Consider the following 14,728-nt stretch of genomic DNA (forward strand, 5'->3'; position numbering starts at 1 on the left):
CCCTCTCTTTTTAACCAATCATTGCACAATGGGAGACGAAGAAATAAATAACAAACTAAATATGTAGCCAGGTGATTATTGCTTCTAAAATTAAAACAAATGTTAAGTTAACGAGATCTTCTTTTTTAAAGTCAAATATTAAGTTAAAGAGATCAGTTTATCATTTGTCTATTTTAAAATTTAATGAATATGTGTGTGTGTGTTTTTGGATCTACAAAATAACAAACAATATATATCTTCTTCATATCAAAATAGTAAATAAATCTAATATACTCCATCTTAATCCCGGTATAATCCACTAGTACATATAAAAACCTTCCCATCTTAATCATCTCTCGATCTTTAAATCAATTGCTGAACAATGGAAGACACGGAAACAAATTCACGAGGCTGCTGCTACGACATGATCATAGTAGTCTGTTTCGTTATTCCTTTGGCCGGTTTCATTAGTTCTATTCATTACATTGCAATGAACATAGAAAGTCCTGTGCCGAATATAGAAATAGCTTCAATGGATTTTACGGTGCGTAATATTACACAAACTCGTCTCACTGCAAATTGGGATTTGTTGATAAGGGTCCCTAGAACCCTTCCTGATGACTATATATGTCTTCAAGGAGACATTCAAGCTTCATTGTTTTACAAGAATATTACTCTTGTTACCTCGTCCGCACAAAGGTTATATAACAATCTTCTATTCAATTTGTAGCTCAATTTCTAATACTATTATTTAAAATTGTTAATGAACTATTCTGATTGAAATCGCTTGCATGTCATAAAGGTACAACGATCTCAAATACGGATCAGCTCAACAACTTAAGGTTTCGGCTTCTATCTCTGAAGAAGATATGGGCGGTTTGATTGGAAAAAACATTATCAAAGATATCAAAGAGAAGAGGGAAGTGAAGTTTGGGTCGCAGTTCTTTCTTACGGATCTATGTGTGTGATGAAATTACGTTACGGTTCAAGCCAGGTTCTGAGACCAACGCCACTAAGTTTGGGAACAACCCTATCTGCTCTAATTTTTAATATAGTTATATTTTAATTCTGTAAAGATTCGATTTACTTTGTTTTTTTTTTTTTTTGGTGAAAACCTTTTCGATGAAACTAGTGGTGGATGTTCTAAAACAAAATAATTATTTTTATTTTTGATCTCCTAGATTTAATATAATATATTTTGATTGTAACTATTAATGGAAAGAGACTATTAATGGAAAGAGAGGAACAACCATTTCATTCTCATTCTACAATCTCAACTCTACAATATAAATGATATTAGTTAACGTCCACTAGAGAGAAACGATTCCGTCATGACCACGGAAACGTTACTACTTGCCTCTCTAGACTTTCTTGATTCACCTAATGCATCAAATCCACCATCGATTATGCGAGCATTCACAAGGTCTAGCAAGTTATGAGGGAGCGTAGCTACACCGTCTAAGAATTGGATTGCGCTTGACATGCTTGGTCTAGTGGCTGCCACTGGATGCGAGCAAAGCAATCCAAGTTTCAAAACCAAAGTTACTTGTTCCGAAAGATACATATGCCCTAGCCTCTCATCAACTACCTGCAGTATATCTCCATTGTCCCAACAGTCTAGTACCCAATCAGTCAAAACCATCTCGCTTGGTGATCCTCGTGGCTCAATGGGTCTTCTTCCACAAGTAATCTCCAACATGAACACCCCAAATGCGAAAACATCAGAACTTGTGCTTGACTTCCCTGTTCTTGAGAGCTCTGGTGATATATATCCGAATGTACCTTGCATCCACAGTAACAGCAAAACCCTCAAATAAGTTCCAAAGATATTGATTGACTGATTGATTATATTATCTACACAAAAACGCAAACTTACCTGCGACATTAGAGGTTTGAGAATCAATCCCGTGGTCACATAGCTTTGCAAGTCCAAAATCACCAAGCTTGGCGTTCATATTTTCATCAAGAAGTATATTTGCTGGCTTAATATCCCTGTGGATAATCACCTGAACCCACTGCTGATGCAAGTAGCACAGTCCCGAGGCAACATCTTTGATGATCTTGAATCTCTGTGGCCAATCAAGAATCTGATTTGGTTGATTATAAAGAAACTTATCAAGGCTTCCTTTAGGCATGTAGTCATACACCAAGTAGAGTTCTCCCTTGCGTCTGCAGTACCCGAGAAGACGAACTAAATCTGGATGTCTGAGTCGGCCAATGGTCGCAATCTCAGCTAAAAACTCCCTCATGCCTTGTCTTGAATCATGAGAAATCTTCTTTACCGCGATTGGTATACTAGACAATGGTAAGGTCCCTTTAAAAACTTTTCCAAAACCTCCTTTTCCAAGAAGCTCGCTGTTCTTAAAACCTTTCGTGGCGGTGAAGAGATCTTTATAAGTGAACCTATGTGGACCAAACTGCACCTCCCAGTCCTCAATAACTTCCAAGAACTTCTTCCTTTTCAAGAAGAACATAAATCCAAGAACCAAGACGATAACAAGTGTACCTCCTGAAATACTTAAACTAATCGCCAAGATCATCTTGGAACTCAACGGTCGATCTTGTTCTTCATTAGGTACTTTGGGAAGACGAGAGAGATTTATACCTGAAACTGCTCCACTATTGTTGAAGTTCCAGCCAAGAATGTAGTGAGAAGAAGTTGGACTTCCAACTGAAGTGAAGCCAGTGAACATATACTCACGTAGATATGGAGACAGATCTTTTCGCAGAGAAATCAGAGGAATCTTGGGCTTAGAGATCTCAATAGAATGCATTGTAACATCAAGTTGTTTAGTTGAGTTGTTATACTCAATCCAAACCTGTATTGGCTTCCCACTTGCGATATCTAGATTTACCAATCTACCATCATCTTTGTAATAACCAGCTGAACAGTTTCTATCTGTTTCCGAGCTATTGACATTGATACCAACGATATTAATATCTCCACCATCCGGTTTATCGCTTTTGGCCGTATGGAATTCAACAGAAACAGAACGGTTAGAAGAAGAAGAGTACTGATCGATGTTTGGAACAGAACTCAAGCCTTTTGTAGGAGAGATGTTGAAGGAAAGTCCACAACCGGCGATTGTTTTACGTACTGCAACGATTGCGAAAACAAAAGTGGTGGAGAAGGACGAAACCTTGCCGTTTGGTGAGTTCTTGAACTGGAGTGGGAACTGGTAAAGAACTTGACCAGCTCCTCCTTGTGTTTTTGAAGTTATGAGTTTGAACAAACCGTCCGGGTTTAGATCCGCAACTCCATCGGTATACAAGAAACCGTTGAAGCTAAACTGTCCACCGGTTGGGTCTGAGCCTTGAGAAACTGATACCATAGGGAAGAAAAGAAGAAAGAACAACAACATCTTTAGAAGCAGAGACATGATTGATTTGTGGATTTGTTCCTTTTTTGGTTTGTTATTTATAAGCATTAAAGCAAACATTTGATAGTAATATTATCTTAATCAAGATTAGTCCATGCTAAACACGTTCTTCTTCTTGACTACGCGTTGCTATAAAAGGAAAAAAGGCAGAGAAAGTGTTGTCATCATCCGTAAAGTTGCCATTTTGCTTTAATGCTCAAATTATTAAAAAGTTTGAAACCAAGAAATGATAGCTCCAACTTCCTCTAAGGGAGATGGTTATGTTTTTGTTCATATACAAAAATCAACTCCTACTTCATTTGAAAAGCTTATGCTTTTTCTTTACCCAAATTGAGAAATTAAAAAAAGTCAATAACCATTGATAATGTACAAGCATCAAACTGTTTGGAGCATTAGTTAATCCATAGAGATTTGAAAGTTTTGTGCTCCATCCATAAAGAGATATGTTAGGTGACATTCCTCTTTGTTTGACAAAAAAAAAAAAGTGACATATTAACTTACTTCTTTTCTAGTATGTAAAATAAAAATTTCAATAAAGCTAGCTAATTAAGTTCAGACGATTTAGTAGTGTGTAATATTATAATGTTCTCTTTCACATTTACAATCATCAAACAGTTTATAAACATATATGTAAAGAACTTCAAGCAAAATTGTTCATTTATATGGAACAAAATTATACTCAAGTCTAATGCTTTGGACTGTCAAATCTATCAACAATTCAATATCTTTCAGTGATAATCAATACTCAAAACGATCCTAATATTTACAAATAACAAATCTAGACACTCACATATCAGAATCCAACCCACCTTCACTCCTAGCTCTGTCCGACATGAAATTTATAGGCAAAACCGGAAACTTCACCGCATTCCTCTGTGAAGAAGGCTATACGGAACTCCCAATCTTCCTCCTCTACATATTCCTCATAATCTCTAAGCATGAAAATTACAATGTTTTTTGGTTCAAATTAAATTACAATGTTAAATACAACATCATGATAGTTTTTCTATATGCATATTAAACTAAGGGGGATTTTCACTAACTAAAAATAATTTAAAACTAAGTTAAATAATTTTAAATAATCACTGTATTTTTGCTTTTTTACCATTTGTAAAGAAGTCAATAAAACAAAGTGTTTTCTTTTAAAACCTCCAACTCAATATATATATACAAAGAAATTACACAGAACCACGAAGATACAACTCAGTATAGAAACATTGAATTTAAGAAACGATTTACATAAGTTTTTAGGGAAAAATAACATGCAAACAATTATATTAAAAATATATGGTGATATATTAGCTAAATGATAACTTAAAGTATATGCCGTTAAAATTTTATTGTATATTAATGTTAAATATGTAGTCAGGTGAATAAATTGCTTCTAAAATTAAAACAAACCAAAACGTTAAGTTAAAGAGATCTTATTTTGTAAAGTCAAATATTAAGTTTAAGAGATCAATTTATCTTGGCACAAAAAATATATATATATATCAGTTTATCATTTGTCTATTTTTAAATTTAATGAATATGTGTGTAGTTGTTTTTGGATCTACAAAATAACAAACAATATATATCTTCTTCATATCAAAATAGTAAATAAATCTAATATACTCCGTCTTAACCCTCTAGCCCGGTATAATCCACTAGTACATATAAAAACCTTCCCATCTCAACCCTCTCTCGATCTTTAAATCAATTGCTCCACAATGGGAGACACAGAAACAAATTCACGAGGCTGCTGCTACGACATGATCGTAGTAGTCTGCTTCTTTATTTCTGTGGCCGGTATCATTGGCTTAATGATTTATGTTGCAGTGAGCTTAGAAAGTCCTGTGCCGAATATAGAAATAGCTTCAATGGATTTTACGGTGCGTAATATTACACAAACTCGTCTCACTGCAAATTGGGATTTGTTGATAAGGGTTCCTGATCACTTTATATGTCTTCAAGGAGACATTCAAGCTTCATTGTTTTACAAGAATATTACTCTTGTTACCTCGTCCGAACAAAGGTTATATATAGTATATATTTTTACTCAATCTTCTAGTATTATTTAAAATTGTTAATGAACTATCCTGATTGAAATCGCTTGAATGTAATATAGGTACAACGATCTCAAATCCGGCTCGCCTCAACAACTTAGGGTTTCAGCAGCTATCTCTGAAGAAGATATCGGCGGTTTGATTGGCGAAAATATTATCAAAGACATCAAAGACGAGAGGAAAGTGAAGTTTGGATCGAAGTTGTTTTTTACGGATTGTAGAAAAGGGAAGAGGGGAGTTATAAGCTATGTGTGTAATGAAACCACGTTAAGGTTCGAGCCAGGTTCTGAAACCAAGGCCACTAAGTTTGGGAACGACGTCCCTATCTGCACTACTTTTTGACTAGTTTTTTTATTGGTTTTACGTGCATAGATTTTATTCTCCTTTTTTTCACCAACTTTTTAGGTTATTTGAAAAGAGTTCTTTAAGTTAATTGACAAAATAGAATATATCCCGTGCTTAAAGCACGGATCAACACTTTAAAAAAAATTTTATAATATAATAATAAAAATTTAGTTTGAGATAATATTTATTTTAAATTGTTATGTAAAAATTTATTAGTCTATTTGAATACTAATTATTTTAGAATATTATAGTATTTTAATTTTGACGTATTATTACAGTTTTATATTGTTTATTTGTTATATTTGTATCATATTATGTGAAATATAAAATAGTAATTTTAATGTTATAATTGTGAGAAAATAAAAAATATTAATTTATCATCTATATAAATTTAGTTTTACCAGCCCGCCAATGTGAAAATTAAAACATACATTTTCATACATTGAGTAATATATTTTCGTTTTAAAAAATTCAAATCACAACATATGCAGAAAAAAATATGCATTTTATTAATTATAAGTATTATATGAAAGTTCTAAACAATTTGTAAATAAAATAAAATAAAGATGATAGGAAAATCATAATTTGAAATCTTAACAAAATCTTCGAATTTAGTTATTAAAAATAATTGTATTGTATACTTGGATATAAAATCTTAGTTTTTAAAATTCTGATTGGTTTATATATTTAAAAAAAATTTACTAATTTCGTCCATAATTTATTAGAGAGAGAGAGAGAGAAAATATTTTTTTAGATTTTTTTAGATTTTTTAATTTGACATGTGAGTGTTTTTTTATTTTTAATTTAATTATATTTATTTAAATTAGTTAATTAAGCTTAATTAATTTTTTCTAATGGCAATTGAATGTAATTTTTTACACATTTTAAGGTTAGTTTCATATTTGTACTTCTCAATATTAATATAGTAGGATATTTATTTTGGTTTATAACTTGATTATCTACCATTATACTTTGCTTATTTAATTTCCTAGATTTAATATAAGATGTTTCGATTGTCACTATTAATGGAAACAAAGAAGCAACCTTGTTTGATTCATACATACATAATTCGTTAGCTATGTGTGTAATGAAACCACGTTGCGGTTCGAGCCAGGTTCTGAAACCAAGGCCACTAAGTTTGGGAACAACCCTACCTGCACTAATTTTTGATTTAGTTATATTCTTTTTTTTTTTTTGTTAACTCAGAGAGTAAATCCTCAGACTCATGAAGGATCCGAGACTAATCTCTCTGAGAAAGGGCATCCCACGGGTAGGGTCCCCCGGTTATGCAAATGGGCCGTAAGCAATAGACTCATACCCATGTGGCCAAAGGGATAAAGCTGAGCAATTCTTGCGCTTAGGGCGACTCTTCCACCAAGGCTAGAACCACTAGCTCACCACCTCGTGGTTATTTAGTTATATTCTTGTGAAGTCTTTTAAGATTCGATTTACTTTTGTTTTTGTTTGGTGAAAACCTTTTCGATGAAACTAGTGGTGGGTGGATATGTTCTAAAAGATATCCTAGATTTAATATAGAGAAATACTAATGGAAACAGAGGATCAACCATTTCATTCTCTTTCTGCGATCTCAACTCTACAATATAAATGATCATTAGTTAACGTCCACTAGAGAGAAAGTTATGAGGGAGATTAGCTACACCGTTTAATAATTGGTTCACGCTTGACATGCTTGGTCTAGTGGCTGCCACTGGATGCGAGCAAAGCAATCCCAGTTTCAAAACCAAAGTTACTTGTTCCTCAACACACCTGTGCCCTAGCCTCTCATCAACTCACAAGTAATCTCCAACATGAACAGTCCAAATGCGAAAACATCAGAACTAGCTAATTTCAATAAACCTAGCTAATTAAGTTCAGACTAGCTATTTACTAGTGTGTAATATTATAATGTTCACTTTCACATTTACAATCATCAAACAGTTCATAAACATATATGTAAAAAGAACTTCAAGAAAAATTGTTTACTTATATGGAACAAAAGTATACTCAAGTCCCAATGCCTTGGAGTACTGTCTCAAATCTATCAACAATTCAATACCTTTCAGTGACAATCAATACTCAAAATGATCCTACTATTTACAAATTAACAAATCTAGACACTCACATATCAGAATCCGACCCACCCGAATCACTCCTAGCTCTGTCCGACATGAAATTCAAAGGCAAAACAGGGAACTTCACCGCATTCCGCTGCGAAGTAGGCGATACAGAACTCCCAATCTTCCTCCTCTGCATATTCCTCATAATCTCTAAGCATGCTTTATCAACCATGGCAAGAAACTCTCTAACAATAACAAATAGATGAAGAGGACTCTTCCCTTTTGTAATAGCTCCTGCTTGGTAATAATCCGTTGTACGTTTCACTAGCTCCATTACTTTCCTCTCTTCGTGTTTCGCCTTTTTCACTTCTTCCTCTACTGTCACAAGAAACGTCATCATCTTCTTCACAAACCTACCTCCTTCTCCTCCATCTTCTTCACATTCTCCAATCACCGTTCTTGCATCTTTCGCTCTAACCGCAAGCGCCGAGCAAGTTGCAACAACTGTGTCATAGTCTACACTAGCAGCTTTCTTCACGTTTGAAAACTCAGAGCTTAACCCTCCAACGATTGGTAAACCAAGCTTCAAGTACTCTTTCTCTTGCTCTTCTTTAGACATAACCTGAGCACTGTTATTACCGCCACTGCTGTTACTACTACCGCTTCGTGTTAAGCTATGACTTCGTCTATTCAAAACGCAACGTTTCCCTTCTGATCTAACCACTTCCTCCACCACAAAGTTAAGCAGAGTAGTCTTCCCATCAACGCTTTTAACATCCGAAAGTTTCAAAAGCGCGGTTAGATTAAACGCTTGAGCGTTTCCTCTCGCGGTTCCCGCGTTCATTCTGTTACCAGCTTTAAGTATCGCCTCCAAAAGCTTGACGAACAAGCCACGAGATCTTAGCTCTTTACAAGCTAAATCCAAAGTCTGTAGACACTTACCATGGTGAGCCATCTCAGGATAGTAATTAGCTCTGAAGAGAAACGCGTTCAGTCTCGTAAACGCGGTTGGCACGGATTTAAGAAGATGAAACAGAAACGATTCTGCATCTGCAAGCTTTGCCGTGTCGCCGTCGAATTCAAGAATCGCTGATTGTTCTTCTTTCGTCGGAGCTATTCTAGCTAACCTCTCAAGCGTGTCTGGCACGAAATCGTTTCCTTCCATGAGTGCTTCAACAAGCTCTTCACGTGTCATACCTAATGATTTGAGCACAATCGCTGTGTTTTGAGACTTCCTCGGATCAAGTATGAAGATTTGTGATGATGATTTAGGGTTTTTATCATCGCCGTGTTCTGGTGATTTCTTCCCCACGGCAACGTATCCGAACAGAGCTTCCATTAAATCGCCGTCGAAACTGAAAAGTACAAAACCAAAAAAAATTAGGGTTTTATTTTTCAAATGATTGAAATATAGATTTGTGTAAGTGTGTATACATACCTGAATGAGCCACGATCGATTTTGTCCCAAACCATTGAATGATCAGAATCAGGGTTTACTTTATCCCAATGTAAAGGCTTCAGCTTTACCTGTTTCGAACCCTCTCCTCCACTTGATCTTTTAACCGGCGCAGGTGGTGGTCTCGAAGCTGATGACGATAAAGCTCCGACCTTTTTCACCGGCGGAGGTGGCGGTGGCGATGGTGAAGAACCCTTCTTAATCGGAGGAGGTGGCGGTGGCGTTGGTGCACTCTGTTTCAACGGAATTGGCGGTGGTGGAGGCGGCGGTGGTGCAGGTTCACTCTGTTTCACCGGGATGTGATGATCTTGGTTATGGATTACACAGTGAGAAGTTGATGATCTTCCTCTAAGGAGAGGAACCTCAGTGACGGGCTCTGTTCTCTTCTTGTTCTTGTAATAGATGACCTCTTTCTCGTCTTCTTCTTCTTCTCCTCCGGTGATGATCTGTTTCTTGAAACTTTCACTTCTCTCTCTCTGACTCTGTAGCTTTCTCCAATACAACACATCGAGACCATTCTCATCAAGTATCAAACCTTTCACACCACCAAACCGCGTGAAACCTTCTCTAGCCAAAGTCGTACTCGTCGTCGTCGCCAACGCCGCGGTCGTCCGAGGATGAGGAGGATACGGAGGTAAATTGTTCTCGACGCTTACTGGTCCGACTCTGTCTCTCCGTCTCCGTCTCGCGACGACGCATCTCTGAAGGCAGAAGAAGAAAACTCCTGCTACAAGTACGGTGCTTGCTGCTGTTATGAGGACAGCTTTTAAGATCGTGCTTCTATCGGAAGATGAGGAGTTATTATTATTCGACGGCGGAGATGAGTTTGACGACGGTGAGATACGCGGTGGTGAAACAGGGGAGAGTGGTGGAATTGGGAAGAAAGTTTCGATATTTTGAGGAGAATCGAATTGAGAAAAGGAAGGGACGATGAAGAAGAAGAAGAAAATTAGGGTTAGATGAAGAGGAAAAGGCCATGGTTTCTTGATGAACATGGCAGCCATTAACGATTTAGCTCATTTACAGAGAGATCAATAAAGGAAACACACATACACAACAACAAAAAAATGAATACTTTGAATTTTTTTTAAAGTAACGTTTTTGTTTATTTTCTCTAAAAAAAAAAAAAATCAATTCCCAAAGATCTCAGGAACTTAAAACGGAAGGTTTCGTTTAAGTAAATTAAAAAGTATATAAATTCGTAATTTGGTAGGTATTTTAATATATTTGGGAATTTGGAGGTTTTGGTAATAATGTTTAGTTGAAGCAGAGATTAGTTGATCTGTTCTTCTTCTTCTACTACGTCTTCCCGGGTCGGTTCTATTTACAAATATGACTAAAATACCCTTGTTAATGGAATTGACTTATTCAACAATACGTTAAAATAAAAGGGTGTTTTAGGTAATTTTAGTTATACTCGTTTTCGTGAAGATGGGACTTATTAAATGGAGCTGGTGCGGTTGATGTTATCGTTGACTATGTCCAAAAAGTAGTGGTATTGCTATCTTTTTTGTTCTTTCTAGAAATATTTTTTGATGACGCCTTGGAAGTCAAAAACACACACATTCCCATTTTAAGATATGGTTTCAATGATTATTAACTTAGAAGAAGAGTGCAAAGTTCTATGGCAATTAAATGAATTCACATTTTATATGATTGGGTTGTAAAAAAATACAAAGTTTTGGAACTTGGGAACGTTGAAATCAATCATCGGAAAAATTCAATTCTACGAACCAACAAATATCGAATACCGAACGAATTAATAGGATTCCTTAAAAACTCAACGGATAACAAAAATATTATACATGTATACATATACTAGAAAGTAGTCCACGCGATACATGATTTATATATACATTATTAATTTAAAATATAAAATGAAGTTTTTATTCAATTATATATGAAATGTACAAATGTAATTGTTAATATATGTCTTAAAAATATAATATTCATAATACTACAGTGCAACTACAATTTATAATTAGTATATGTTATATAGTGTTTCATAGAAGGATCATGAAAAAGAGGAAAGTTAAAGTGAATATTATTAAATATTTTTGATTATAATATATTGTTAAAATTATTTAAACAGTATGTTACTTTAGTAATAAAACCATTACTTATAGCAAAGTCAACTATATATGGTATTTTCGTTAAATAGTTAAGATAAATTATATTTTTTATATTTTTAGAAAATAAAAAATTGATAATTAGTCTAGAAAGAAAAGTGTAAGATCTTACCTAATTTTTTTGATAGATAATTTTATGTTGTCCTATATATTAATTTTATTGTCATCATCTAAAAGTAATAGTTAACCAAAAAATAGTTTTCTATATGATAAGTCAATTTTAATATAATTTATTAAAACAATATCACAAAAAAATATATCTTATACTATAAGTTTAACCAGTTTTTATAAAAATTCATGAAAATAAAAGTGTGTGAAATTTAATATATTTTTTATTTTCTATATATTGTCTCTACTTCTAATCATTTTAATATAAATAGTATGATTAACAATAAATTAAATTTTGAAATTATTGTTTTCTGTTATATCATAGGGTGATAAAGCAATTATGTTATGATACTATTATGTTTTTTTTAGTAAATATAGTTTAAACACAATCAAAATATAACTTATAAATTACTATTAAATAAAAATTTGAGTTGTGTCTTTAATACAATATATATGATTATTGAATATAATGTGAGGTTTTTATATATTAGAAAATCTTTTATATTAAATTAGTCTATCATAAATTAATTTGGTTTCAGTTTTTACTTTGAAGTGTATGAATTCATTTTATAGTTATAGGACAATTAGTTACAGCAAAGTTAGTTAATTTTTGTGTGTTTGTTAAATAATTATGATAAATTAATTTATGTATAGTTTTTTTGGAAGAAAAAAAAACTGATAAATATTCTAAGAAAAAAGTGTAATACCTTACTTTGATAGATAAATTATGTTGTCCTATATATTAATTTTATTTTCATATCTAAAAGTAATAGTTAACAACAAATAATTTTAATATGATAAGTCAATTTTAAAATAATTTATTAAAACGATATCACAAAACATATATCTTATACTCTAAGTCTAACTAATTTTTTATAGTAATTCATGAAAATAAAAGTGTGTCAAATTTAATATACATATTTTTTTCTTCTATAAATTGTCTCTATTTCTAATCATTTTAAAATAAATAGTATAATTAACAATAAATCAATTTTGAACCTATTGTTTTCTATTATTTCTTGGGGGAGATAAAAAAATTATGTTTGATACCATTTTTTTAGTACATATATTTTAAAGACAGTCAAACTGTAACTTATATGATACTATTAAATACAAATTTGAGTTGTATCTTTAATACATGATATATGATTATTGAATATAATATGATTTGTATATATATATTTGAAAATATTCTATATTTTTAAATTAGTCTATCATAAGTTAATTTGGTTTCAGTTTTTACTTTAAAAGTATGAAACAATTTTCTACTTTTATTTGGTTTTAATTTGTTTATATTTTTTAGTTGGATTGATCAGTATATTTTTTTTAGGTTCTATGATGTATGATTTCATTATGAAATATATTAGATGCTAAAACTAAAAAATGGAAGGAAGATATTTTTGTAACAATGTTGAAATTCAAAAAGCAAACTATACAACAATTATATATTTTTTAACAAACTATACACCATATAAGATACAAATAAAATAAAGTAAAAAAAATAGAATGTTAAATGTAAAATTATTGAGAATGACATGTATCACAAATATAGAGTGCAAAATGTCACATTGTTAAACAAAGTTAGAAAAAACCTTCTTTTATTTTATAAGATATATATATATAATTTCCAACGTAATCTCAATTGGTCAAAGGAATAGGGAATGAAATCAAATGATAGTGGATCATCACCATTGTGCTACACAAAATATGAATAAAATTTATGGTAATGCTAAATTGTTAATCATAATCAAATGTATGGAACATTATTATAATTATGAACGTGTAAAACAAAAAGGTATGGTTAACTTTCAAAAGAATCTTATAGTATTAAGCTATGGCCGGCCGTCTAACTTTAAATGTTGAACGCGGTAACATACTCGTCTAAGAAAAGTAGGAACACAATGGAAAAACTCAACAAGTCAACTCTACCATTCTAATTTCTCAACTTAGGGCATCTCCAATGGTACTATATTTCTTACTCCAAACTCTATATTTGGAGTAAAACTATCTTCAATAGTACTCTATATTCTACTCTAAAAATAGAGAAATAAACAGTGTTACTCCAAGCTGGGGGTCTGGCCTTGGCAATGGGCTTTGCTGTGAGGGCCCTCTGCTAACGAGGTACTATGCCCGGTTGGTGGACTTTTGGAGTAATACGGTTCATTTCTCTACTTTTAGAGTAGAATTTTTTTATTTACAAAGTAATCCCTCAATTATCATATTTTATCATTTTATACCTTAAAAATTATTTAATAGGAATTTACACTTATATAATTTTATAGAAAAACAAAAATATATTATTTTAAATTAAAACACAACAATAACATATATTTAACTTAGAAAATAGAATGATATAACAAACATTAAATATAAAATACATAACTAGTGCCATAAATTAAAATAGAAATAGAAAACTCAAATAAAAACAAGTTGTTACCAAAATAAACTTAATACATCATAAACTAGTGATTAATAATCTGGTAAATCGCTTCCGGATCCATTAAGATTATCAAAATATTGTCCGAATGAAGTAGATGCCGAAGGAGCTTGTTGATCAACTCGTTTCTTTAATGACTACATGTATAATTTTACATAACATGGTAATCGAAGATGAGCGTGATCTTAATGCGCCAATTGAAGCTGGAAGAGAAGCTCTAGCACCCAAAGTTGAAATAGCGGATAATGAAAATACTCGATTTCAAGAATTTCTTGCTCGATATAGACAAATCAAAGATAGAGACGCTCATTTTTCACTTTGAAACGCTTTAATTGATCATTTGTGGGAAAAGTACACTAATGATAGTGTTTAAACAAAAAATGTATTAGTCATTTGATTTCTATTTATGAGATGTAATAAAATTTTATTTTCAAGTTTAGTTTTAATAATATTTTAATTTTTTTGATTTTTTTGTTAAAATTTAAATAAACAGACATAATTTGTAGATTTTAGAACTAAAGAACTATATAAGAAATTAAGAACAAGATAAACATATATAATAACCTTAAATTATTTATTTTAAAGTAAGAAATAGAATAACCATTGGAGTAAACCTCTACTCTATTTTTAGAGATCTCTATATTTGGAGTAAAATATAGAGGCAATCATTGAAGAAGCTCTAATAAACTATATTACTCCTATATAATAGTAGTATATATAGCAATTGCGTCAACAACACTAATGGTCTTCATATATACTAATAAGTAATCATAATCATTAGTAAATTGATCA

General features: G+C 32.3%; 3 protein-coding genes and 1 pseudogene across 3 annotated transcripts; 2 read left to right on the forward strand and 2 right to left on the reverse strand.

The window, feature by feature from the left end:
* On the forward strand, nt 362-1,029 carry LOC104789754 (annotated as a pseudogene).
* LOC104788103 (putative L-type lectin-domain containing receptor kinase V.2) lies at nt 1,245-3,359 on the reverse strand. The gene is made up of 2 exons (XM_010513789.2): nt 1,856-3,359; nt 1,245-1,761 (listed from the first exon to the last, which is right to left on the reverse strand). The coding sequence occupies exons 1-2, from the start codon at nt 3,357-3,359 to the stop codon at nt 1,280-1,282; spliced, it is 1,986 nt and encodes a 661-aa protein (XP_010512091.2). The 3' UTR covers nt 1,245-1,279.
* On the forward strand, nt 5,069-6,919 carry LOC104789755. The gene is made up of 3 exons (XM_010515401.1): nt 5,069-5,373; nt 5,467-5,687; nt 6,864-6,919. Exons 1-3 carry the CDS (start codon nt 5,069-5,071, stop codon nt 6,917-6,919), a joined length of 582 nt encoding a protein of 193 aa, XP_010513703.1.
* Nucleotides 7,670-10,504, reverse strand: LOC104788104 (formin-like protein 8). Its single transcript, XM_010513790.1, has 2 exons — nt 9,245-10,504; nt 7,670-9,161 (listed from the first exon to the last, which is right to left on the reverse strand). Exons 1-2 carry the CDS (start codon nt 10,264-10,266, stop codon nt 7,868-7,870), a joined length of 2,316 nt encoding a protein of 771 aa, XP_010512092.1. The 5' UTR covers nt 10,267-10,504; the 3' UTR covers nt 7,670-7,867.

Source organism: Camelina sativa, chromosome 5 (genome assembly GCF_000633955.1).
Source record: "Camelina sativa cultivar DH55 chromosome 5, Cs, whole genome shotgun sequence".
NCBI classification, from domain to species: domain Eukaryota; kingdom Viridiplantae; phylum Streptophyta; class Magnoliopsida; order Brassicales; family Brassicaceae; genus Camelina; species Camelina sativa.